General features: G+C 45.2%; 1 protein-coding gene across 8 annotated transcripts in view; it reads right to left on the bottom strand.

Annotated features, from left to right (window-relative positions):
* Positions 1–27,574, bottom strand: part of DENND4A (DENN domain containing 4A) — a 2,028,245-nt gene that overhangs the window by 246,553 nt on the left and 1,754,118 nt on the right. For all 8 annotated transcript variants that reach the window (XM_069624248.1, XM_069624254.1, XM_069624251.1 and 5 more), the window contains 2 exons: positions 26,596–26,809; positions 9,683–9,937 (listed from right to left, as the gene is read on the bottom strand). In XM_069624248.1, the coding sequence (XP_069480349.1) occupies positions 9,683–9,937; positions 26,596–26,809 (469 nt within the window). The remainder of the gene's footprint in view (positions 1–9,682; positions 9,938–26,595; positions 26,810–27,574) is intronic.

Genomic DNA, 27,574 nt, shown 5'->3' on the forward strand with positions numbered 1-27,574 from the left:
GCCACAATCCAAAAGGAATCCTAGACAAAGGATCCTCACGCTATTTGTCACAAATTATTCAATGTCATAAAGGTATTCCATTTGTGGCCCTGTCTGGGGGAGGAAGTGAGCCCACTCCAGCCCGACCATGGTGCCTGAGTAGGGACAGCACCACCACCCCACCATTCCTGCAGGGATGGCAGCGCTGTGAGGAGACACTGCTGCAGCAGACCACATGGATCAGCGGTCCACAAAAACCCAGGGAGTGCCACGAATGTGGGAATACCGGCTGCTGGAGGACATGTCAAGGTTGTACGTGGCACCAGTGTGTGCTGCGATAACTACAACACTGGCGTGGTTCCAGCAGACCCTGCCTGCTAGAGCCCATGTGAATAGGAAAACCTCTGGTCCACCAGGGACTTTTTAAATATTAAATAAAGGCTTCCTGAAAGGCCTTTACTAAGCTAAACCACCAGGGATATAGTTGCTGTATTGGGAGGCCCCAAGGAGACCTTCCATCCCGCATCCCTGGACCCAATCGAGGTCCATTTTGGACAGGGGCAGGGCTTAAAAGCCCTCTTAAGTCCCCCAATGACTTTCCCCTGACACACCCCTGGGAACAGGTAATTCTATTGGATAGGGTAACTAACCAATCCTGGGAGGGGTTGGGGTATTTAAGTAGGTGCGTTAGAAAGATTCAGGGTGGAGTAGTTGGGCGAGGACGGGAGGTGGAGGGGGACATCCGAGAGACCAGAGGAGGCGAGAGCAAAAGGAAAGTGGAGGCTATTATAAGGAGGGGTCGCAGAGTGTTTGTGTGTGAGATTGGAGAGTGTGAGGAGTAGAGGTAGAGTAATAATAAAGGGGTAGTAGTGGTGGAGATAGTAGGTAGTGTAGCGTGGTGGAGTAAGAAATCAGACACAGGGTTGAGCATGTCTCAACAGTTCTTTATTTAGAATATAAAGAAAAGGTCCATCTCTGCCTATCTCTAAAAAGGTTATCCCAAACTAAATGAATATCAACTCATGTGCTAGTCATCAGGATGAACTGTCTCAGTCTACCTCTTTACCAATAATCCTTTGCTCTAGCTTTTGATTCAACAAATAATGTTTGGGCAGAAGGATGACTTGCTTCTCCTGACCTACCTTTCAAAGCCTTGAGGGCTGGCTCGAGATATTCTTTAGCAACAGTCCTCAAAAGTCTCTTAACTTCTTCCCAAGGGCTCCTGAAAGTTTGCTTTATAGTTCCAGTAATTCTTTCCCATCTGTTGACGTTCTGAAGATTACCTCCAGGCAGCTCCTGTTGTCTAACCTACTTTTTGAATTATCACTGGGACGAGGAAGATTAATCCTGATGCTCTCTTGGCTTGGTTCTCTGAATGTCACTACTGGTAAAAGGGGGATTATTCCCGGGCTTCTTTTGACTGATGGTTCTCTGGGTTTCACTACTGTTATGCGGGATATCACTCTTGAGGCTGGCTTTCTTGACTCCTGTTTCTCTGGGTATCTTTTTTTTGTATAATTTTTTTAAATTAAACACTGAGTTTTATTACAAAAACTTTTGTTTCTACTTTATGGTCAGTTTAAAACTCCCAAGGAAATAAAGAAAGAAGAATTGTTTAAAATCCAAGATTTCGAGCCAGCAAGTTACAGGAAAGAAAAGAGGAGAACTACAGCAAAGAAATGTATACAGTCAGTGATCCAGGACCCATACAAATGATATTCTGGGCTTCAAAGTTTGGTTAAGGCCCCTTTTTTTTTGTTTGTTTTTTTCTGACGAGTGATGGTTTATTCAAGCTCTTTTTCCTCTGTAACTTTCTTTTTGAAGATCCTATCCAAAAATTATACCATACATCTGATCATAGATGGAGCGGTGCTTCTGTATAAATGGGCCCACCATTGATCAGGGTCAGTACCTGCTATATTCTTTAATTTCCCATATAGGATCAAGGTTCGTTCCGTTCTGAGCTCTGAACAATGAAGTGTCAAATGCTGCAGAGTTTCTTCGTGAAGGTGACAGTCTGCAATTCTTACTTTTCGCCCACCCTCCATGGCGTAACAGCACAGATTCTGTTAGAAGAATGTTAAGGCGAAATGTTAAGTAGGTATTACAAAAGGCAGGGGACAGGTACTTCCTCAGATATGCTGGAACAACATTTAGTTCACTGTTAAGTGTCTCTGATAAGTTGTGGTTTTTTTAGGTATATCTTTTGCCTCTGTCACCGCCCAATCCGCACCGCATGTCATTCTTTTCACCTGGAATGGGTTTTCTGATAAGGTTTTTACAGACAGACTTCACTGGGTCAGAATTTCCTTGCAGCTAGTAGACCATTCATTCAGAGTCCATTCGCACGACCAATCTCCCAATTTTATGATGATATGGTATTGTGGGGGGCAATTTCAGGAGTTTAATTTACCAAAGAGTGAGAGTGACTTCCAGATGATCCTTGCGTGCATAGATATTAAGCCCAGTTTGTGTTTTACGATTTCTATAGGAATGGAATTTGGCAGCCGCAGCAGTCGTTTCCAGAACCTGCTCTCACATCTTTGACATATTTCACCAGATATGCCCAAACCAGCTTGAACTCCATACGTTCGAGTAGGCACCACCTTCTGGTTATAAAATGTGATCAGTGGCAAAAGGGAGAATTTGCAGTATTTTCTGGCGAGGACCATACTCTGAGCTGTCAGTTGGTCAGTTTTCACAATTAAGTTTGCCGTCCATGCTGACCTAATTCGGCTAGCACGGGTCTTGATTCCCAGATATTTGATGGAACTTGTTGGAGTTAGTCTGCTGCTTCCCAGTCGCCAAACAGTCTTATTTTTCTACCACCTGGATTTTGAATAAGGAGGATTTCTGTTTTGTCTGCATTTATTTTCTGGTTGTTTAACGTTACATATTCCTGCAGGGCATCTAACGTTTTTTGTAGGCCTAAGGGAGTCCTGTCCAGTAATACTAAGTTGTCTGCGTATAATAATCGACCGGCAGGTCCCCCATTGAGTCTTTGCGAGCAGGATCTTGGGGGGGGTGGAGGGGGTCCAGTACATTTTGTACATCACTGATAAAGAAGTTGTACAATATAGGCGCCAAAGGGCAACCCTGTTGTAAGCCCTTATTTGTTTTGATATCCTTTGTGCAGCTCCCATCTTTGTTCAACCTAACCTGCAGCGAAGTTCCCAAATATAGATCTTTTACTGCAGCAACTATTCAGCAACTTGGACCAAATAAGCTCTCTATCTATTGAGTCAAATGCTGCCTCCATATCAACAAAGGCGATGTATAAGCACTCTTTTGCTTTTAGTGGTTTTGCCTTCAACAGGCTTAATATAAACAAATTTAGGCCACAATCAGTGCCAGTCACAAAGCATGATTGTCTTTTGTCGTAAGATTTTGAACTTTTTATCCAATCTTTCAGGCGTTTCAAAAGAACTCCAGCAAAAATCTTCCCCAGCACATCCCAAAGGGCGATAGGCTTATAGTTTTCTGGGTTCAGCCGTTCACCCTTTTAGAAAATGGGCACTGTGATCCCCTTTTTCCATGAAGGGGGCCCTTTTCCCTGCGTTAATATTTCCTTGAAGAGGCTCATACAAATGTTGGTCCACAGGTCAGGAGCCAGTTTTAACATGGAATTTGTCATTCCGTCGGGGCCCGGTGCACGGCAAGCACTAGCTTTTGTAATGATGTTTTTAATTTCTGTTCTGTCCAGCACAATATCCCATGCGCCTGTGGCCTGCGAGGAAACCAGAGCCTCCGTGTTAGAGGGTCCAGAGAATAGCTTCTCAAAATGAGAAATCCAACCAGACTCGTGAATGGGGTTGAGCTGAAGGTCACCGCTTATTTCATCTCTAACATTCAAGATGGACCATAAATTCTTTCCGTTATTAGAAAGGACTGCTTGTAACATCCTTTTCTCTGGGTATCACCACTTTGAAGGACATTACTCCAGAGTTTCTCTTGATTCTCTGGGTATCACTGCTGTGACGAGGGAAATTACGCCAGAGTTCCTCTTGCCTCTCTGGGTATCACTATTGTGATGAGGGAGATCACTCGTGAGGCTTTCTCGACTCTTGGGTTGCCCCAAACCCCAACCAGGTGTCCCGCTGTTCCTGTTACCTGTATCATGTTGGGACTGCATTGCAGGTTCTTCTTGGGGTGCTCGGCGGACTTGTGTCACTTTTGCGCCTCCTGCTGTATTCAATCTGCTCCCCGCTTCGTTCCCGTGGCTCTGCCGAGACTTGGACCACACGGCTATGGTGCAGTTGCAGGACCACACAGTCCACCTCCTTGAGGTCACACCACCGCTGGCTTCTTTCTGCTTCTTCCACCAGTCAAGAGCTGGACTTCTTCTGCAGAGCTCCGCTGACCGTTCCTTGATGTCACCAACACTGGGGATCATAGTACTTGCAGCTTCGAATTCCCGTATTCCAATTCCTCAGGCTTAGCTTGCTTCGCTCCGGTTTCTCCCTCATCTCTTCAATCCCTTATTGCCTGTGGCTCGGTCCTACCCAGCGTAAGGTCAAAGTCCTTCTTTGCTTTTGTTATTGCTGTGATCTTTATGCCTCACTGAGGACAATTTATCCCAGTACTATACTCAGTTGTTGGAATATCTTTATGCTTTCTTGAGGCCAACTCTTCTCAGTACTATAGTCAGTTGTCCTTTTATTAGTTTGCAGATCTCCTTGGCTCTTCGTCATCTGGGTCATATAGATTCTAGATGGAGGAAACATTGCCATAACAATCAGGATTGTCCAACAGTGACTTAGTCCCAAGGGAAAAGAGGTTAGAGAGATTGTTCATGGAACGGGAGTCCTTGTCCCCCATGAGGGGAGTCTCTCCCTGTAAGGTCCTTCTTTTCACCACTCCTGAATCATTACAGTAGTAGGAGTAGGAGTAGCAAGGGTGAGAAACAGGCAGGAGAGTGGCAGTTGGTAGTAGAGGACGATAGTGGGCATTAGTGAGTAGAAAGATAAATAGATTGACAGTAGAAGTGGGAGGAGATAAAGGAGGCAAAGGGATGTGTTAGCAACAGTGTAAGAAGAGTAGTAGAGAAGAGTAGTAGGAGCGATAGGGAGTGGGAGTATAGGAGCAGCAAGTGGTAAGAGTAAATAGAGAAAATAACAGAAGAATAGCAAGAGGAATGGAAGTAGAGTGGGAGGAAAGGAAACACAGGGGTAGCAGCAGGTAGTGACAGTAAGAAGTGATAGAATTGTGAAGTGAGAGGAGAAATCAGATTAAAAGGGTGGAGATGGAAAGGCGGGGTTGAGAGATTGGAGGGACAGTAGTACAGTGCAATAACTAAACTTGTTCTTCCCTTTTAAAGCAATGTTTTTGGTTGATAACCATGCTAACTCTCGTACTTGATATTCAGGTGCCAATCTATGTCTTCTGTCAGCAAACCTTTTATAGCTCAACTTGCTCTTCTGTAAAGCTTGTATTGCCCTCTTTAGATTATGTTCCATAGCTTGGAGTCTACTATCTACATCTGGGACTTCTACCTCTACAAAAACCACCCCTCTTAAAAATTCTCAGATGAAAACCTTGATTTACAAAAAATGGAGACACGGCTGTGTTATTAAAGCAAAATTCTGCCAACCACATAATGTCCAGCCAACTCTGATCTGATCGGATTCCAGATAACACTGAGTACTTTTCCAAGTTCCTGATTCACTCTTTCTGTTTGACTGTTAGCCTCAGGGTGATAACTAGTTGTTTAACCTCTATTCATAACTCCTTGCAGAATGCTTGCCAAAACCTAGAAACAAATTGACATCCATGGTCTGAAATCCCCTGACTGGGTAACTCCTTGCAGAATGCTTGCCAAAACCTAGAAACAAATTGACATCCATGGTCTGAAAACCCCTGACTGGGTAACCCGTGAAGTTTCACAACATCCTGCAAAAATGCTTGTGCCAGAAAAAGATTCTGTTACCGCCCCCCTTGATTGGAATAAATTTACTAGCCTTTGATAAAACATCCACTACTACAAAAATGGGAGTACAACGCTTATCCGGTGGTAGATCCACTATATAATCCATTGATACCGTGCGCCAAGGGCAAGGAGAAACTGGCAGTAGAACTAGCAAACCGGCTGGTTTTTGATGTTCTGATTTAGCTCGAGCACACACTTCATAGTGCTTGAGCACTATGTCTTGACATAGTTTAAGGGGTTTTCCTGCATTCATTTCCAACAAAACTCTCTTCTTAATAACTCCAGTGTCTTTCGATACCAGGATGTCCTGCTAATGGAGAATCATGGCAAGATTTCAATGCCTCCTCACGCAAATACTCAGACAGTAAAAATAACTGTGCGCCTTATGTACCTTGATTGTTTGCACAGGATCTTCTTTCTCCCATTCCTGAAGCTGCTTAGCCGACATCAGTTGACAAATTTGATTGCGCAAATCATTGACCTTCTGAAGTTCTCCAACTATGACATTCTTTTTGCTAACAAGGGTTGAGGCGCAATGCAACAATCATTCTTCAAACTTTCTGGAAAACATCTCGACAAAGCATCTGCTTTTCCATTCTCTCGTCCGGGTTTAAACATGACCACAATGTTGTATTCAGCAAAAAATAAAGACCAAAGGAGTTGTCTTGAGGCCAGAGTCTTTGCAGAACGCAAAAATGTTAACTTTTTATGATCCGTCAACTCCGACACCCGATGTCTGGCTCTGCAAATGTGGTCTGGATCGCCAATAGTTCTTGGTCCAATATGGTATACTTCTGTTCCGCTGGCGAACATTTCTTGGAGAAAAAAGCTATTGGATGAAATTGTCCAGTTTCTCTGTGCCTTTGCAAAAGAACTGCGCACATTTGCACATCAGATGCGTCAGTTTCTATGAAAAAAGGTTGTTCGGCATCTAGATGAAGTAGAATCGGTCCTGTGATTTGAGAAAATTGAAAGCTTTCTCTCTTCAATCACTCCACTCGAACTTAACTACTTTCTTTAGCAGCTTGGTAATGGGAGCCATAACCAGAGACAAATCACAAATGAATCGACGATACAAATTTGCAAATCGAATGAAACTCTGAATATCTTTCACGCTTATTGGAGTCGCCCATTACTTTACTGCCTTGATTTTAGTCAAATCCATCTCCAAACCATCAGGAGAAATGACAAACCCCAAAAACTCTACTCTGGATGTGTGGAATTCACTTTTTTCTAGTTTAGCAAACAGATGATTTTCTCTCAACTTAGTTCACCTTCCAGACATATTCTTCGTGTAGACTTTTCTCTTTGGAAAAAATGAAAATGTCATCTATATAGACAAATAGAAAAACATCTAGATATTCTCGAAGTACTTTGTTGATAAAAAACTGAAAATCTGCCAGCGCATTACAAAGTCCAACCGCATGACTAAATACTCAAATAATCATAACAAGTCCTGAATGCAGTTTTCCACTCGTTCCCTTCTCTGATTCTTACTAAATGATATGCACCCCTGAGATACAAAGGCAGCAGATACCGGTTCTTACACAAACTATTAATTACTATAGTCAACCTGCCAAATAAAAGTATGTGGCAACTATATATACAGCTAGTTATTTGACTAGAATACGTTTTCAATTTTTTCAGTCTTTGAATTTTAAAAGAATAGTTGCCACACTTATCTGAACTTGTCCTATAGGTGATCTTGGTTGTCTGCTGTTTCTGTGCTTAGTCTTTAGTCTTTTTTGGTAGAATTTCTTGATTTTCTTGAGGTGCTCAAATAGCTGTGAACTACTCTGGACTCAAGTTCAATGAAAGGCAGTTTGGAATTCTGAACAAGATTCCAAACTCTTGGGAGGATAGCTCAGGGGCAAAGTGCTGGTCTTGGAAGCAAAACGATGAGGAGCAACACAGGTTCGATCCCCAGGTCCGCCCTTAGAAACCTCTGGGTATTAAGTGCGTTATAAATAACCAATTACAATACAATTACAATACAACTACCTCACAGAGAACATCCAGCCAATCAGGGCTGAGCACTCGGAACCCTGTCTCCTAAGAAGAATGTTAAGGAATAAATGCTTGCAGAGTAACCCAATTCTCCAACAACACAAACAAACTCACTAACACCACATCTCTTTCGCCTCCAACCAGCCTTTAGTATCCTAGTCCTCTTTCTAACCAGAAAGTATGGGGAAACCTGACACCATCCCATAACATAGTATTCTAAGAAGCGGGGCTAGGCGAGGGAGTGTTAGAAGATCCATTGGGCGCCAGGTAGCCAATGCTTTAGGGAAGCCACAGTTAGGCCCTCATTATGAGGTTGCCGGTAGACAGCCGGTGCTACTGGTGGCCTACCAGCAACTTCGGCTTACCATTTCCGCCGCCCGATATCCCAGTAATACCGGCATATTACGGGCAGCGGAGGAACGTTAAGCTACAATTCCCATAGAGTCCGATAGGATTCCACGGGAATGGGAACACTGAAGCACTGGCATGGTTAGTAATTCCGTGATTTTTCTGCCGGTAGGGGCCTGAACTACCTCAGAGTATGCCGGTCCGGAAAAGGTGCCAGTAACCATTGTTACCTGCACCTTTTTCCAGACCGGCATACATTTAATGAAGGCCTTAGTCTTAAAAAGATCAAGAGACCGTAGGCATCACCAGGTGCTGGCTACTAACCTCCTGTTACGGATGCCTGGGTTAGGGAGGTGGAGAAGACCGCGGAAGCAAAGAGAGAGAGGGACGGCCCTAGCACCAAGCTTCCACCGAACCTGGTAGGCCCAGAAAGACCCTGTATAAAACCAAAATCATTATGTCTACCAGTAATTATATTAAACACTCTTGGAAAGTGTTCGTTCTCCAGATTGGATTTTTGGCAGGCTGCCCCGTCACACATTACAGAGATCTTGCATTCTTTTGTTTTATGCTGAAATAATTCTCCCAACTGGAAACCTGCTTATCTTTCCACAATGGCATTCATGTTCCACTGAGCCGTAACGTGAATGGAAAATGTAAAAGCCTTCCATTCACTCCACAGCTCATTTTCAATCCTTTGTATGACACAATTTGCATTTTCGCCGCCTCCCTTCCTCTCTGCCATACAAATGCTTTAGCATTTGGGCTGGCATGGATTTTCATGACGGCACAAATGCTGGAGTTCCCTATGGAGTGCACCGGCTTTATGAACCAGCATAAAGCAGGCAGACCCCATACGGAGCATGGCAAGCGGCGCTCACTTTGCATGGCAGAGTGAAAAATGGCAGGGCAAAAGGCAGCATACAAACATGTATTCTGCCTTTTTCCCTTCACTTTTGGAGGTGGAGATCTGTTTACCTTGTAGTGCAAATCTAACGTCTCCCTGTCGTCAAATTATACTTTTGTGTAAAATGAGCTCCAAAGTATCCTTAGGTGACCTTAAGTGAGTACACTCTCCCGTTAGTCCTCTGCAGGTTAGTGCCACATTGTACACATTAAGGAACAAAAAAATAAATTGTTGCATTAAAACCTGCACGTTAATGTTCTTTTAAATGACCATGTTCTAAATTGTTGGTGTACTAATCTATGGTTGCATTATTTACAGTTCAGAATATTTTATCCTTCCAGGTGAAGGGCTGAGTAGTCATTTAAAACTACTATGGTAAGTATTGTATGGTTTGTTTAATAGAATATTGGCATATACAACTTTATATCTCTGTGCATGATTACACTAAATAAAGGCATATTTCCAATCAATATACATCAACTCTCCCCCTTCTCAATGCCATCTCGCCAAAATACCTTTGAGGTCCGGTTGCAGTGCTCAGAGGAAAGTATCAGTCCTGGCAGATTACTGGGCAAGTCGAGTCGTCTGAAATACCAAACCAGATTCCAGAAAACGATGGGGTGATGATCGACAAATCCTGTCACGGTGATCGCCTGGTCACCCTCATTTTCTAATAGGCTCTCCAGCTCCTTCCACACCACCAGTGGACTAAGGTAGGGAACGGTGACGGGCTCCGGGTTAGGCAATCTCCATTCCAAGCCCAAAGGATCCTAGATTAAAATTCACCAGTTAAGCAGAGAGATCAACAATAACACAGCCCACATACTCCAGTTATTACTGCTGAGGTGTCATCAGCGTCAGAGATGCTCAGATGGTATATTTTGATGCTTTTCTGTAACTGTAGCTCTCCAGAATGATATCTCTCGTAGATTCACATGCTTGAAATAATTCCCTGATATCATGCTATGAATCCTCGCTATACAATAATGTCACAGTTGTACATAAGGAAGACAAGCACTGACTAAGCTTTTAACCTATGCCTCACCAACCACATGTTGTCCTTTGTTATTCATGACCAATGAGGTGTGTAGGCTTAGACTCCATCCAGGGCAGCCATATTCATATTCAAACCCAGGCATCTGTGTTGTGACACCTTTAAAAATCCAGCCTTACAGGAGAGGCAGGAGGGTTGCATGTGAATCTATGAGTTATACCATTGCTGGAGAACAATAGTAACATTTAAGAAACTAATTATTCTCCATGATTGGATCTTTCATAGATTAACATGCTTGAATAAAACACAGAGCAGTAACAGCATGCTAATAACCTTGGTATGAGTTAGAAGGATTTTTCAAAGTCTCTTCTTCTGGCAGGACCTAGAAAAGCCAACCTAGGGTTAGCAAGGTTATTCACAAACCCAGTTGAGCAATGCCACTCTCTTAAGTGGTGTTGACCAAGCAGCAAGGCTAAGCTAAGGGGACAATGTTATGTGATACAGTTAACATTTGGCAGACTTTTTAAGTAAAAGACCCACACAGGTAAGTCATAAAAATAATACTATTTATTACAATAATACCTAAGGCACAGTTACAGTATTCCAAGGGAAGTAAAAATACTTAAGTACATAAATACAACTCACAGTTAGATTACACAGTATAGTTTACAAACTACTTTAGAATTACAAGCAGATAGTCGCACAATAATTGCATTTGCCAAAGTAGGGAGAACATATGTTATATACACACATCAGAGCATGGGCCTTTTACTTATAAAGTAGTCAGCACCATATACTAAAGCTTCAGCAGTCCAACCCTAGCCTATAACAAGTCTCTGACAGTCTTTTAGGAGGCCCAAATGGTTCTTGAGGGAAGAGGCGAGTAGTCCAGGAGGAACCACTCAGCTAGTGCAGATAAAGTACTGAAGTTAGTTAGTGCAGAGCAGATGCAACAAGTGAAATAGGGATTTAAGAAGCCTAAGTCGGTTTGTAGTTCAAGGAGGAGCAGCTACCACCCTTGAGTGCAGAAGTATGACCAACAGAAGCACTGACCTGGACACCATCACCCTGGATAGTGCTAAGGTAAGCAGGACTTTATACCTAATGCAAACCCAATGGGGTGGGTGGCCGTTCAACACAGAGGTGATCTCAGGCCCTGAAACCTCTAGAAAGTTAAGAACAGTCCCAGGCAACAGTAAATCACTGGGGGAGAGGCGCCTAGAAACACTTGTGAACAGGTGCGTTATAAATGCCACATCATATCATATCATTATCACCTTGCAGAGTCGTGGCATCGCAGATTGAAGGGTGATCGCTGCCAGTTGTCTTCAGGTTCCTGGGGGGAGACTCAGATCCAGTCCCAAGACGAAGGAAAAACCCTTATGGATACGCATCTTGGGTTGACATTAGGCAGGGTCAGGAAGCACTTAGCTAGTAAGCTGCAGGGCTTCGTCGTCCATTAGACTTGTCTCCTAGTGGAGGGCAGCACAGCAGATTTCACGTGCCTCAGCAGAGCCTCTAGGATACTTACGAACAGTTCCAGCTGGTTGGTCAGCTGCAAGTACTTGCAACGAGGAACAGCAGGATCTGTGCCTAGGAAATGCAAAGATGCATGCTCCAATGAATGAAAACAGGTGATGTACCTCAAGTAGGCAAGTTGACTGGTTGGTTCCATTAGTCAAAGGGAGAAAGGCACCTCATAGACAGAACTTAACTGCTCAAGGTTTGCAATACAGTGGTATTGGCTAAGCCAATGCTGGTTTATGCAGCAGTCCTTCAGCTTCCCTCGGTCGTCGTCTTCTTCGGGTCTTCTCAGGTCTAGTGGTCCTAGTGGTTTCTGGATCCAGCTCGTCTCCTTATATCCAGAATCTGGACTGGGGTCGATGCCGGCTCTCCATAAGGAAAATACACACACAACCCGTCCCCCCCTCCCGTGGCACGAGTGAACGAAGCCCCAAAACATAGGACCCGTTCTGCAGGCAGTGCAGGGGGCCGCAAAGCCGAGGAGTCCTAGAGGGTGGGCCAAGGCTACCGCAACCTGTGCTGGCCCAGGAGCGACGTTTGAGGACGAGGCAGAGGTCGATAGCTCCTTCAGCGACACAACTGGTGGCAAATCCCAGGGCAGCTTCCCTGGGAGGAGCTGCGAGTTGTGATGCTGTTGGGCTGCAAAGTGGAAGCCCAATGCAGCAGACCAACAGAGAGGAGGAGCCGGAGTCGAGCAGCCACCCACCCACGAGAAACACCGGTGAGCAGGTTCTAAGAACCGAGTGAGGGACAGCCCTCTCCCTAGAGGCCAGGAGGTAGGGCCTGGGATTGAGAGGCAGACAACAGCAGTCTCCCAGTAGGGGCAGCGAGAGCAAGCCTGGAGCTGCTGCACTATAACTGGTAGTGGCATAGAGTGGAGTGGAGTGCATGCCTGGAGACGCCCCGAAATGAGGGAAACCTGGCAAACTCGGGGTGCAAAGAACCTGGCAAGGTGACCAGCACCCCAGGGGAGAAGGGGCCCAGGAGAGAGCTGCAGCTCGGCCCCTGGGGTCCCACAAAGGAAGCTGGAACAGGAGCAGCACATAGGAGCCGGGAAACAGACACAGGAGGCCCCAGATGTGGACGGTGAGCTGGTGGGACGCTCCAGGGAAAGGCAGTTAAAGGCAGCACAGGGAGTGAAGTGGAGGGGCAAGGGCCCACCACAGGCTAGAGTGAATTGCCAAGGTGGCAAGGAGTCGAAAGGAAGGCACGGAGGGGAAGAAGGGCGCTAGTGGCAACGTGGTAGCTAAGGGAATGCAGTAACGCAGGGACTGGGCCAGGTAAATGAGTTGGAAAGCAATGTTTTCACAGTTCCAATATCATAACAGGGGAGACATGGCGAAAGCAAAGGTTGATGGTGGACTCTACCCATGTTCCACGGAGATCAGCACCATTGAAAGCGACATCCAGATGGTCCTGGAGGAAATTTGAGGAATGCGCACAACAATTGGGGCGAAAAGTGGCGGACCTCTCAGCGAAGGTGGTCGGCCTGAAAGAAAAGGAGGGGGAAATCGATGGCTGGACTCAAAAGGAAAATCCAGGAAATTATAGGGATGGTTCTAGGGTCCAAGGAAGGTGAACAAGTGGCACTGGCCCGGGTACACCAAGCAGGAGGCAGCGCCAAGGGGCCCTGCTCGGTCCTGGCTAAGCTACACTACTATCGTGACAAGGCCGACATCCTGGAGATCGCGAGGCAAATGGGGGCCATGGACTACTAAGACTCCAAGGTAGCTAGATTTCAGGACCTCTCAGCACAGACCCTCATGAGAAGTAAGAAATGTGGCCCCCTCAGAAGGTGGCTTCAGGAGAAAGGGGTGAGATACAGATGGGGTACCCTTTTGCACTCATATTCGAACTGGAAGGACAGAGATACCACCTGGTGCAGGAGGAGGACATCAAAAAGGGCCACAGAGCAACTCACTGGGCCCCTACAGAATAGCCAGAGGGAATAAGTGCAAGAGCTATCTGAGAGAAGAGAAGTCAGGGGCCCGAAGACGGAGTACGGAAGGTGCAAAATGCAAGGGGTCAGGACATTCCAGAAACCCAGCACCCACTACCCCAGGAAAGAGGCTACCTGGTTGTTTGTTGATAGTTATTTGTACCATGAGGATCTAAAAGCCCTGTGCTCGGAATCCAGTTGTTATGAGTTTGTTTGTACTTCCGAGGGAGAATGAGGGATGGGGCACCAGAGATGTGAAGCAATGGAGTTTGAGAGGAATGAATTTCGGCTGTTGCCACATTACTATTAAAGTTTTAGAAGTGGAGGAACGCAGAGGGGCTATGGCCTGGTACTTGGGTGGGAGGAGCGATAGGGGGAGTGGGAAATGGCCATGGTTGATCAGGTTGAAAAATGCCACAATGCTACATAAATGGGGGAGAAGTAGGGGACAAGCTGGTGGACAGGACAGGGGCCACTACTTTGGTGGTTCGGCCAATATGGCCGGAAGTTCTGAAACGGGCGGCCGAACGACCTGATTGGGAAGGGGGGGGGGGAGGGAGACAAGGGGGGGAGGGTGACAAGGAGGGTAGAGGGGAGTGAGGGTGGGGGTGAAAGGGTGGCAAAGTAGAAGTGGGGAGCATAAAAGAGGGTTCACTGCAATGGGGGAGGGGCAGACCCAGAGGGGAGCAAGGAGGAGGAGGGGGAGGGGTCACATGCAGCATAACATCACGACCGGATTGGGAGAAAGGAATGACCAATGACAGGAGAGGCTTCAAAGGCGGGATAATGGTTAATTGGAAGGTAGCAATACTCAATGTGAAGGGCCTGAACTCCCCAAACAAAAGATCTCTCACAGTGAATATACATTGCAGAGCTAAGATAGCAGTGCTATTCTTACTAGAAAAACACTATAGACAAGGGATGGAATGCACCTTGAAAGGTGTAGAGGTTGGGCAGACCTATTGGGCCTCGCACATGACGAGTAAAAAGGAGGGTATTGGATTGTTCTGTTGTGAACCATGCAACTGCGGGAGGTGCAAGTGAAAAGAGGTTTTGGAGGCAGGCTGATAGCAGTGAAGGGATGTCTGGAAAGGAGGTTAGTTAAACTCGCGTCCGTATATGCGCTGAATGTGAACCAGGTGGCCTGCCTCCGGAAGGGCACTCTCAGCACTAGAAAATGGGGGGAAGGTATGCTAATGGTGGGAGGGGACTTTAATCAGATCGCCGATCTGGCAGTGGACTGATGGTCAACGAAGGGCGACAAGGTTAAGGTGAGGGGAAAGGAACATGAAGCCTTCTCCCAACTGTTGCATGACCACTTCTGGGTTGATGTGTGGAGGTCCAGGTTCCCCAAGGCAGGTGGTTATACCTTTTTCTCACCCCCACACCATACATACACGAGAATGGATCTCTTACTGGTCCCAAGAGAACACGAGGCCATGTTGTCATCCCCAAGGGTGGAGGCAGTGATGTGGTCAGGCCATGAGATGGTCACGACGGACTGGTGGATAGAAGAAGGGAGGAAGGGACGGCCACAGTGGAGATGTAATGACGGTCTCTTCCGAAACACAGTATTTCGGGACTTCTTGTAGACAGAAATTACTCAATACTTTGAGATAAACGACACTGGGCAGATGCAGCTGAAAACGGTGTGGGAGGCGGATAAGGTGATGGTGAGAGGCCTTCTTATAGCGGAAGGGGCCCGTAAAAGGAGAGAAAGAACGCTCACACAGAGGAAGGCGCGGGAGGAACTGAGAGACATGAGGACATGGTTAACAAGACCAGGAGTGGACAGAGAGGGATTATTGGAGACAATGCGGGACAAAAGACAGGAACTACACTGACTCTTGATAGGAGAAGTGTCAAAGAAGAGGCGCTATATCAAACAAAGGTTCTATGAAGGGGGTGATTGAGTAGGGACACTGTTGGCAAACAGGGTAAGAGAATGCAGAGGTGACAGGAGGGTACACCGGCTGAAGGACGAGAACGGGGAGGTAATTAGATCCGGGGGAAGCATCACCAAGCATTTTGCAGACTACTACGTAACATTGCACTCCCAACCAAATAAACTGGGGGAGAGGGAGGTCAAGGAGTATTTGGGTAAGCTTCCCATCCCGAAGCTGACGAGAGAGGAAAAATCTAGGCTGGAGACAGATATAAGAAGGGAGGAGGTTAAGAGGCCGCTAGGCCAGCTAAAGTCAGGGAAGGCGCCAGGGGAAGACTAATACACCGCTGGCTTCCATAACCAGTTTCAAGTCTTTTCAGGGCCCTTGGCAAAAGTTTTTAACTCCATAAGACAAATGGGGGACATGCCTCCCACATCCTAGGAAGCGCCCATGACAGTGATCCCCAAGCAGGGTTAGGACCAGACCAACCGTGCTTCATATAGGCCAATATCCGTGCACAACGTAGACACAAAGATCTTTACAAGAATCCTGTCTGGAGATACACCTTCCCCCCTAATACACCCAGACCAGACGGGATTAATCAAAACAGGCAGGGTTCCGACAACCTAAGCAAATCCCTACCTATTCTGAACAACTCCCAGGACACAAAGAGAGGGGGCCTTGGTCCTCTACCTGGATGCCAAAAAGGCATTTGACAGGGTTAATTGGTCCTTCATGGATGGGGTTCTTGAAGAGATAGGTATGGGAGAGCGGTGGATGCGATGGATTAAGGCATGTGGCAAGAGTGGCGGTTAACGGAGACATGTCTAGGACAATACGGCTGCATAGAGGGACTAGATAGGGGTGCCCCCTGTTGCCCATACTATACACCTTGGTCATGGAGCCATGGGTGATTGGCTTGAGGGGTTGCAGGGCCATAACAGGGGTGCACATAGGAGACAGGAATACAAAGCAAGTCTTTTTGCGGATGACGCATTGCTCCACCTCACAAACCTGCGGTCCTCGGTACCGGCCCTACTACAAGGATGGGAAGGGATTGTAAGAGTATGGGGAACTATCAGGGTTTAAGGGTCAATCTCGTTAAGTCAGTGGCATTCTTAGCAGGTAATTGGAGCCAGGACGACAGCAACTTGGTGGGTAAATGGAGTTTCAAGGCGAGGCGGAAGGACTTTCGCTACCTTGGGATTGAAATCACGAGGAAAGCCGAGAACCTATTTGCAAAGAACTATCTCCCGCTATGGAGCAAGATAAGGGAGAATATGCAATGCTTGGGACGGATTGGTCTTACCTGGATGGCACAGCTAAACTGTATCAAGATGACAATCCTCCCAAAGCTGTTTCTCTTCCAAATGCTCCCCACAAAGGTGCCAGCCCACTTCCTGGCTACTGTCCAAGGTTTTCTATGGGATGGGGCTAAACACTGGTTAGCTTATAGGGTGTTGGTGGTGCTAAAGGAAGACGGTGGGTGGGATTCCCAGACCTGGAAGCATATAACAGGGCGGCCAAACTGCGGATTATGGCGGACCACGTAGACCCAGACACAAGGAAGCAATGGGTCCACATGGACAATGCAAATCTACAGCCAGTAACGCTGGGTAAATGGATGTGTGTTTCAGAGAAAAAGATCCCTAGGCGAGTGTTGGAACACCCCATTCTGGAAGTATTCTGGTCGGTTTGGCGCGAGGGATGGTTGTCGACATGCCCTCTCCCCTCAATTGTATCTAGGTGCCACCCTTACTAAATTTGATCGCAGACCCTCTGAGGTTCCAATTGTGGTATGAAGCAGGGCTCTCAAGGGCGGGACAGTTATGGGTGGGGGGCAAGTTCATGCCACTGACACGCTTAGAGGAATGCCTGGACATGAAGGGACCCTCTGTCTTTACCTGCAGTTGAAGGGAGTCCTGTTTAAGCCAAGTTGGGGAGATAACCTATGCAGAGAACGTACCCCATTTGAGAATATACTGCTTCAGGAAACCAATACGTGTGAATATCCAGATTATATGAGGAGCTGAGAGCGGGTGAACCTATTTATATACTACCTATATGTATGAAATGGGCCAAGGACCTCGGAATTGATTTGACCAATCAGCTGTGGGGTAAAATGTGTAGAGGGGTAAAAAGGTCCACGCTGTCCCTGCAATATAGAATGCAGGCGATCAATCTGCATAGATAGCACTACCCAACTGAAACACTAGCAAACATTTCCCCGAAAGTTGATTCACGCTGCTGGCGCTGCAAAAGGTCAAACAGTGACTATTACCATATGTGGTGGAAATGTCACTCATTCAGAAATATTGGGAGGATGCCCTGGGATGGCTAGACAACCTGGATGGGATACACAGGCCTAGGGAGCCCAGCCTATTGCTGTTTGGTGTACATGAGAAGGAGGAGTGTGGGGGGGATGAGAGCCACAGTTCGGTACTCTATTAGTGGCGGCGAGGAGTTGTGTGGCGCAACACTGGAAAAGGGGGAGTATACCCACAGAAAGGGAATGGGTTCTGACAGCAAAGTCCATATATGACATGGAGTACCTGAATCACCTTTTGGATGAAGCACGAACAGACAGAGGGGATCTGGCTGCCTTTCTTTACCAAGTATGGACGATAACCTGCCCTTGAAATACAGTGACATGATGTAGGAACTGATTGGTTGTGACAAAGAAATATAGGGGACTGGTTGAAATGCATATAGGGGAGAGGATGGGAGGGAGGGAGGGTGGGGGTGCAGAATCGCAGGAATTAAATGTTGTACATTTCGGTGATATTGCTGATGTTTTGAAAAATTACAATAAAAACATGATTTAAAAAAAAATTGAGAGGCCATTTTAAGAATATGGTCCCCTTCAGTGCATTCACGTGGCTAAAATGGCAGCAAAAGATAATGCACCCTCAGAAAGGGTAAAATGTAACTACTGCCACCAGCCTGTTCAGAGGATACATGAAAGGTAGCATAAATGCTTTTAGGGACAAAGAAATGGAATGTAAAGTGTCCCCACAGCACTTGATGCAGGATGGCTTGTGCCGAAAAGGTAAAAATACACGTCATAAAAAGGAGATGGCTACTCCTGCACTTGTAGACCCATGGACTACTACGTGGATCTGATATGACATTGTCAAACAGGCCCTCGGGGCTCCTGGCAGCACACCATATAAGGTGTCTATGCTGCCATAGGAAAAGCATGGATTCCAAAGGAGGGAGGTCTCCCCTTACTGGAACCTTAAAAGAGGGTTCAGTGTCCCCAAACCAAAAGGGAATGCAGGGGGTGAGAGATTAAACAGACTCCCTCACCCTCAAAGTCAGTGAAAAGACGCCCAGGGTAAGCTTTTTCAAAAAAGAAAATCTCCTTATATATTACTATGCATAAGTAGCATGAGTTTACTTATTACTACAACACAGAAGAATTGCCCATGCGATAAATAAAGGGACAGGAGACAGAGGCTGCATATATCTTGAGAATGATAATGTAGCACCACCTGGCTAACCCCTGTCTCTGGTCTCGCTCCCTTATTCGGACAGTAGTGATTGGACAAGATATGGAACATTTTCATCCTTCAAATTACATATTTGCAAATGTCACATAGGGATATCCCAGCATGGAATGTTGTTGTTGCCCTACCCCCATAGAATGAACTCTGATCAAGTCCAGGATTGGGTGACCTGCTGTAACCCGGCAAGGGTTGATTCAGGACATTATCCAGAACGACAGGCTCTGTTTGGAGGTTGCAGGTCCTTCATTTACCCCACTGAATGATACAAATAGGTGATCAGTAGTTCTGAAGGGCTTAATGCATTACAGATAAATCGTAAGCACCCATTTGATGTCCAGAAAATGCAGTGTTCATTCTGCTTGTGTGGCGTTTCCATAAAAGAATGTGGGAAGAGAGATGGTCTTGTTGAGTGAGAGCACTGAGACCACTTTATACAGGAAGTTGGGATGCAGTCAAAGCATCTCTCTGTAAGAAATATTGTTTAAGGCTCCTTAATATCTCTCTATTTGCCATCCATTGGCAACTATAACCAACACCGAAAGATCTGATGTTATGGAACATCAAGGCTCTCCTTGCCTTTGGATCCAAGCTTGATTTGTCACTTGGGAGCGTGCCTGATACGACTTTTCCTTCCCCTCTATGTTGAATATCGGTGCTAGGAAGGATTGTGTCAATGGCCGACGATGGGGCCTGCAGCCTTTCCCAAAAGGCTCCCCGTATCAATTGGAGGGTCCCCAAATGGCGGGGTAAGATACTCTGTCTCAATCCCTTTAAGTGTTGATAGAAGTATCAGTGCCTGTCTTAATGCATTTGAGCTGGTCATCCATCATCTTCCCAAATAGATCCTGCCCATCAAAGGATATATCAAGAATTAAGGCTTGAGTTTCTGGTCGAAGGTTTGTAGCATTCATCTAGGGTTGGCGCTAGAAAACTGCCCTGATTGCCAGTGTATCACATGATCTGAGAGACATTAAACTTCCTTCACTATGGCCCTTGCCTCCTCCTGCATATCTGCGGGAGGTGCTGCACAAATGTATTCATTTAGTGCCATAGCTCTCTATTTTATGGGACCATTTTTGTCAGATCTTTAACCATGCTAACCATTGTCAACGCTGATGTCAAGACCTTCTGGCCCAGAGCTTTGAGCTTTCTACCTTCCTTATCCAGTGGGGGCTGTGAAAGTTAAACCTGGATTATTTGATCAATATCTGGATGCCGTGGTTGCAACCAAGAGTTGTTTTTGGTGGCTACGGCTACAGAGAGGACAATATCAGTGCTTTGTATTTCTTTTCTAGCCTTGCTGTGATGGCCAGTGCTGATAACGGTACTTTACGAAATACACCCCCCAACTCCCACATAGTGTCCAAAAGAAGAACAGTGTTCACCATGGGATGGGGTTTGCCAGACTTTTTCTCTTCCATTGTGATCAGGATGGTGCTGCTTTAGAAATCATGGTACGACTAGACAATATACCATCAGAAAGTCATGAATCTTACTTCTTAGGTTGGGAAATATCTCATATTGTTTCATTTGTGCTCTGAAATGGAGTCTCATGGAAGCTCACCCTTCTCTGGTGCAATTTTTGGTTGGGAGTTTCTCAATCTCTGCCAATTGGCGATAGCGATCGTCTTGAGGTACTCTCCAAGAGTAGAGGTTGCCCAATCTGCCTCCTCCAAATAAAAATGCAATGGCAGGGGGAAGTGCACGAACTTTAGCAGGCAGTGGCAATGTAGAAGCTTTTGTTTCTGGTCGAGTTGGCTTCAAGGGTATGGCGGAATGGCTCCTTCTTGGAGTGTGAGATTCTGAGAAGGCTTTTTCCAATTGAGTCTATTGCAACTGTCATGTTCTTTGAAACTCTGCAATTATATTTTGCAAGGCGTGCAGGTTAAACATGACCATCATGGTCTTCCTCAGCCATTAGGTGGCTGGAGCTCTCTGGTCTTCAAAGAGGGGAATATACAAGCTCAGAGTTCTTTTCAGTTAGGAAGAAGTCCAAATCTCCCTGCATGCAGACAGCTGGCAAATTACATAGCTCTTCTGTAGATGACAATGTGAGGTTTAAGGTTGTTCACAAAAGCACAGTTGACTACTGTGTCAATTAGGTGTGGCACTGATGAAGGCTGAAGCCTTATGGATGGCAATGCCATAATGGCAGTCAAAGTGGGCTATTCCTTGGATGAGGCCATCATTGTGGACTGATGATGTGCTGTGGACGGCTGTGTTTTAGTTATCGATGACGGCCTGTTCATGGATGGGTGCATGACCACTGACAGGTGTTTACTCGGTTTCGGCCAAAATGACTGAATCTAAATGACCTACACCACCAAAGTTCTAAAATAGATACTACTAAATGTCCTACTGACTAAATGTTTGTAGGACATTTTGTAGTATCTATTTGGTGGTGTAGGTAAAAATAAAATAAAAAAAGGCTGTGGGGGCTGCAGGGGTGTCCCCGGCAACATCCCGCTCACTATACTGTACAGTATAGTGAGCGGGGATTGCGTGGGACACCCCTGCAGCTGACACGACCAAAAAAATAAATACATAAATAAATAAAACGACAAGGACCCTGCAGCGCTGGTTCTTGATCACGAAAGTGAAAGGGAACCAGCTTCACAGGGACACAGTGCGTCAGAATTAAAGGTAAGTAGGGAGAGGGGGGTGTGGGGTTGTGGGCAGGGGCCGTGGATGTCCGAATGGGAAATGTACGAACAACTTTGTATAACGTACATTTCTCATGCAGTAATTTCCATCGCAAACATTTCAGCCGTAGTAAAACAACCCCAAATCGTTTACTCATGGACCTGTGCTGTCGATGGGTACTTAGTGGATGGCATAGTTGTTGATGGCGAGTTCCCTGCTGACAAGGTGCCATGCTTACAGGAAGACAAATGAGGCTTTGTGGCCGGTGGTATCGTCAGTGATCAAGCTGTTTCCCCAGACACACTTTTTTGAAGCTTAGCATTATGAAATGATGCATAGGCGTATGTTCCACTGGGTTTAATTCCTATGGGACTCCTACAAAGGGTCAACCAAGTCTCCTTCGCTGGGATTATTGGTCTTGGTGCTGCTTTGTGGTTTTGGTGGAGAAAAGAGCCCTCAACATTGAAGCTCTCCTCTTCTGATGAGCTTGCTTGTCAGGTTTCCTGCCACATTAGATTTCTTTATTTATTATTACATTTGTAAGGTGCACTTAACCCTCAGGCATCTGGGCGCAACAGCTTATGAGTATGCTTACAGGTTGGAGCAGGCTTAAGAGATTGGGTACAGAATTCAGCAAACTTCAGGGTATTGTTACAGGTTATGCAGGCCGTTAAAAGGCATACTTAAGTATATGGTTACAGATTTAAGGGATTGGGTACAGGTTTAGCAAGCTTACGGATATGGTTACAGGTTATGCAGATTGTAAAGGGGGCATGCTTAGGTATATGTTTACAGGGTATGCAAGACAGAGGTGAAGCAGGCTATAGGCTTTACATATCGAATTATGTCAATTTAGGAGGATGGTTGCCTGGCCTGGTGTCCTGAGAAAATAGCCAGGTTTTTAGTTTTTTTGCGGAATGAGAGTAGGGCAGGATCCAGTTTGATGTCCAGATGCAGGGCGTTCCGATAGTTGGCTGCCATAACAGGGAAACTTGAGCCGCTGGCTCTGTCTATTGTATCTGTGCCCGGTCAGTTGTCCGAGGTAGGTAGTGTGAATGGGTCTAGATGATTGTTTTTTTACTATCAAATTGGATAGATAGCGAGGGGCGGTGTTGGTTAGACATTTATGTGCGAGTGTAAGTACTTTACATTTGACCCGGTCCTTCACTGTTAGCCAGTGAATGTTTCTTATGATGGAAGAAATGTGCTCTGATTTGGGGATATTTAGAGCTGCTCCTATGGCATTGGTCTGCACTATTTGGAGTTTCAGGATGTTTTAAGTAATGAGCCTGCAAAGATGGCGTTACAGTAGTCGATCCTGGAGAGGATGAGTGCTCTTGCCAAGGTGATGCAGTTCGCTTCTGTACGATAGGGTCTGCAGGCAGTGAGGAGTTTGGCTGTGTAGCCGGATGCCGAGGAGATAGCATTGACTTGCTGTGAGAGGTAAGTGAGGGGTCGAGGTAGACTCCTAGGTTCATAACTTCTTTGGCAGTAATGATTGTGTTTCCATCTATATTGAAGGATTGGTACAGTAGTGAGAGATTTTGAAGTTTTGTCTGGCTGCCCAAGATCAGGATCTCGGTCTTATCATCATTAAGACATAACTCATTCTGGGCCATCCAAGCTTGGATCATGAGGTAGATTGCATTTAGGGCTTTCGTGTCTGTGATATAGTCGCCCATGACAAGAATTTGGGTATCGTCATCATAATTTGTATATGTGACGCACAGATAGTCCAATTTATCGAAGAGGGGTTTTGTGAATGAGTTGCACATGGTCGGTGAAACGCAAGGGCCCTGGGGCCCTCACAAGAGACTAGGGTGGGGCTGGCTGCTGAGGAGAATGAGAAGACTCATCGTTCTGTTAGACAAGAATGATTTGATCCATGCTATGGCATTGTGGGAGAGCAGGGCATCGCTGGCTAGGTGACGGCATAAGATGTTGTGGTTTACCAAGTCGCATGCCGCCGAGAGGTCTTGGAGCAGGAGGATGGCTAAGTCACCTCTCTCTCTGATCTTGTCCATTTGCGCTTTAAGGTCTACTAGGGCCGTTTTCGTGCTGAAGCCCGATTGTCGGAGGTCCAGCAGATGGTGTGTTTCTAGATATTTTTGAATCTGGACATATGCTACCCTATCCAGGATTTTTATCAAGAATGGTATTGTCGTGATGCGCCGGTAGTTAGTAGGAACATTCAGGTCGAGTGAGGGTTTTTTCAAAAGAGGCATCACCCACGCTTCCTTCAGGTTGTCTGGTACTTTGTTGGAGGCCAATGAGTTGTTTATGAGTGAGGTGGTGAAAGGTGCCAGGTTGTCTGTGCAGTCTTTGATTAGGGTCACAGGACAAATATCACCTTGGCATCGAGTAGGTTTAAGACGTTTTATGATTTTGGTTGTTTCCTCTATCGTAATAGGGGAGAACTCAAACTTAGGGAAAGGCTTAGGTTTAGGTGGACTGAGATTGGTTGTAGGCTGCTGAGATGTATTAAGTTTTAACTTTTTGTTATTAATTTTGAGTTGAAGTGACGTGATTTTGTCCATGAGAGCTTTTTGTATGTTTTCACACCAGGTTTGATCTTTGATGCAGTGGTCCGATTTCTGTGAGGGGGTTTCTAATTCTCTTAGAACTGAAAAGAGCTCTTTTGAGCTAGAGTTGGCATTTTCAATACGTAGATTAAAAGCATTGCTTTTGGCTTGATGGGTGGCTTTTTTATAGTCAGATGCTATAGAGGGGAATTGTTCTTTGTTTGTGATTGAAGGGTTTCTCCTCCAATTATTTTCTGCGTTCCTTTTTTTGCTACATAGGTCTTTGAGTTCAGGGGTGAACCAGTGGTTGAGATGTGCTTTAGGTTTAGCTTTGCAGTTCCCCAAAGAGCCATCTTGCATCCTGGTCTGATTTCATAACTTGATTATAGGTAGAAACCAGGGAGGCAGGGCCGGCTGTCTCTTCCGTAGGTTTAGTGAGCTGTGAGATCAGTGGGAGAATGCTGTCAGGTGTAATGTTATGCAAGTTGCGGGCTTGGGTAGCTGGTGCCATCTGCGTTGGCAGATTAGTAGGAGAGCTGCTGTTGATAGTGAATAGTATAATGTTATGGTCTGACCATGGGCAGGGCTATTATTGTCAATGGAGATGGAGGCCGGAAGAGTTCTCAAGAGGACATCCCCTTATTTTCTTCTAGAAAAAGTAAAAGTCAGGTTTGTCTGTCCAAGAGGGTTTATGAGTAAAACCCTTAAAAATTTTATGCACTTCAGGTTTGTGGGGAGAGGGTCTCTTAAATAAGTATTTTTTTCCCCACAAAGTTTAACACTCCTCCTTTAATAAGGGTTTTTTAATCTTTGGCCTGCCACTACTCCTGCCTTTCCTCAGCAGGCATTTCACTGGAGGTCTGAAGGCAGTCGCAGATGAAGAAATTTGATGGCAGAAGCCAAAAGGAGAAGAATCACCTTGGAAAAACCTGCTAAATCAGGGAAGCAAGGCTCACAGATAAAAAAAAAAGCTGCAGAAAAAACAGGACACTGCAGCAAAACAATGCAAAGTAAAGTTGAAAAAACTCTGCAAGCTTAAGAGGACTCCCTAGCACATGACATGCTTTGAAGAATCTGAATTTGTCTGCTAGGGGTGGAGCCTAGGCTTACCCCCATCATTAGTCAGGGATAGAAAACAAAAAATTGGGAATGATAGCCCACAAGTAAAAAAAAAAACTTTGCTATGAGTTTGTCTTCTTTATTTAATGCTATGACATCAATATAAACTCAGGATTCTGGAGAACGCACGTTTTTTGTGACAACAAACATGCTTTTTTTTAGTTAAAAACAATTATCTAGGATGATCATTGTTGAAACTGTGGGACATATACTTCATTTTTGTAATTTCAGATTTTACTGTATGATAGGTTACTAAGTGTCACTGATACGTCATTGATTTGCTGTCACACAACCTTATGATCATCCTTCAGAATTAAAGGACCATCTAAGTTCAATGAGCTTTGGAAGAAAAAAACATCTATGTAGTTTTAAATAATTGTGCTGTAATTGCTTACAGGAGATGTCATAGGAAGGCAGCCCAGATTTCTTTTTTTTTTTTTTTTAAATAGCCAGTTGTGGTGTAACAATTGCTCTATACTACATATTTGCCATTTTCCTCCTTGTACAATGTCGGTGAGATGTCATTTGTTAAGCTGGGTTAAAATATGGGTTAAAGTTGATCAATCAAAAACAGAAAAAATTACACCTAAGAAATCAGAAAGATGTTTTTAGTGCCACCATATTGTGTGACTTGGAAATAGGGGCATTTAGCAGAAGAAGCACAAATCATCTAGGCAATGCAGAAGAGGGTATATGAAAGGCAAAGGATAGGGTGAGAGAAACAGAAACACAGGAGTAACCCAAAAGGCCACACAAAAATGACAAAACTGCACTTTGTTTAAACAATCATCTTGACTTGAAGGGTTAGACAATCCTATGCTCCAAAAGCCTATTCCTTGTGGGACTGTACACTAAGAAAGCAAACTATTTTATCCACGCTTTAATGCGTGGGCAAAAACAACCTTATGTGGCATCTCTGTTATTACTTTGGGATGGGGAAATTACTACACTGTAAATCGTTGTGCCGTTAACTCTTGTTTGGATTTCAAACTGGGGAAAAATACTAACTGGTTCTACAAATTCTAGAAGTCTAAAAACAAATGCCCAACTGTATCTCGTAGTTTCATAAAACAAACCTTCAAGATCTCAGTGGTAAAATCTATATAAAAGGAAGGGTGGTTAAGCATTTCGTTTTTTTTGGGACATTGGGTTTTAGTTCAGAATCTGGCAGCAAAAGTCACCAAGATTTTTCAGGTCTATGTAAGGCAATATCCCAGTGTAAGCCGGGAAGCAATATAAATCAAATTAAAACAAACAAGTAGTAAATAAGTGAGAAAGTAAGATGCACATACAACAGTTTGCTGCAGGCTTGTGGGGAGGCTGCCGGTGGGAACAACCTGAGTTATCTTCCGCGTTCCTTTCGCTGTCTCTTCAACTGGTTCAAATGCACTGATGCTTCTTGCCACTGGGTGGCTGGGGCATTCACAGAGGTCTTTGGCTTCTTTCCGTCGCCCTGATGGAATCTTAATGCTTTTGAGCTGGGAATCTTCATGTTGTTGGGCAAGGCTAGGACAGTGAAAAAAGTAGAAGTCTTCATATGCATTTACCCAACTGCATCTATGCGATATAGCGGGTTTAAGAATAGGGTACATGTCTACCAGAGAGGCATTAGAAAGGCAACAACACTGCTAAGACGATACATACCTACTTTGCTTCAAATCAGGTAGAACAACTTGTTCACATTATAACGCTTGGGATACCAGACCAATTAAAAAACATCCATCTATATATCTGGGAAAACAGGAACAAGTCTGATAGCGTCCCAACCTGATAAGCATGTCAATGTGTAGGAAAGTTGACTATCACAAAAGTGTAACACCAAGAAAGCAAAAGTCCAACAAACATACACAGTGTGTATAAATGTTGAGAGACTCAAATTAGTTTGTGATGCGGCTTCAGAGGGTTTTGTGCTTGGCAATCTTGAGAAACCATATCTTTAGAAAAGGGAGATATACATTAATGATGACTTGTGCATTTCTAGACCCATGGTGCACCCTGATGCTACATTTGAAGGTACTCCTCCAACCAATTGGCTGAAAGGAACACTGATTCTTTTAAATGGTTTAATAAAAACATAAATCACAGCTAATCAAATGCATGTAGATCATCTGAAAAGTCAGTTCTGCTTCCGCAGATATAGGTGCTGCATACAACTTAAGATCTCAAATTCTGTAGTTGGCCAGTAACAAGACCCTTGTATCGCAACAGGGTATTTGAGAGCAGGGTTTGGCAAACAGAGTGAGACTACAGCCTAACAGTACGGGATTGCAC

This window comes from Ambystoma mexicanum, chromosome 11 (assembly GCF_040938575.1).
Source record: "Ambystoma mexicanum isolate Mex_15411 chromosome 11, UKY_AmexF1_1, whole genome shotgun sequence".
NCBI lineage: Eukaryota > Metazoa > Chordata > Amphibia > Caudata > Ambystomatidae > Ambystoma > Ambystoma mexicanum.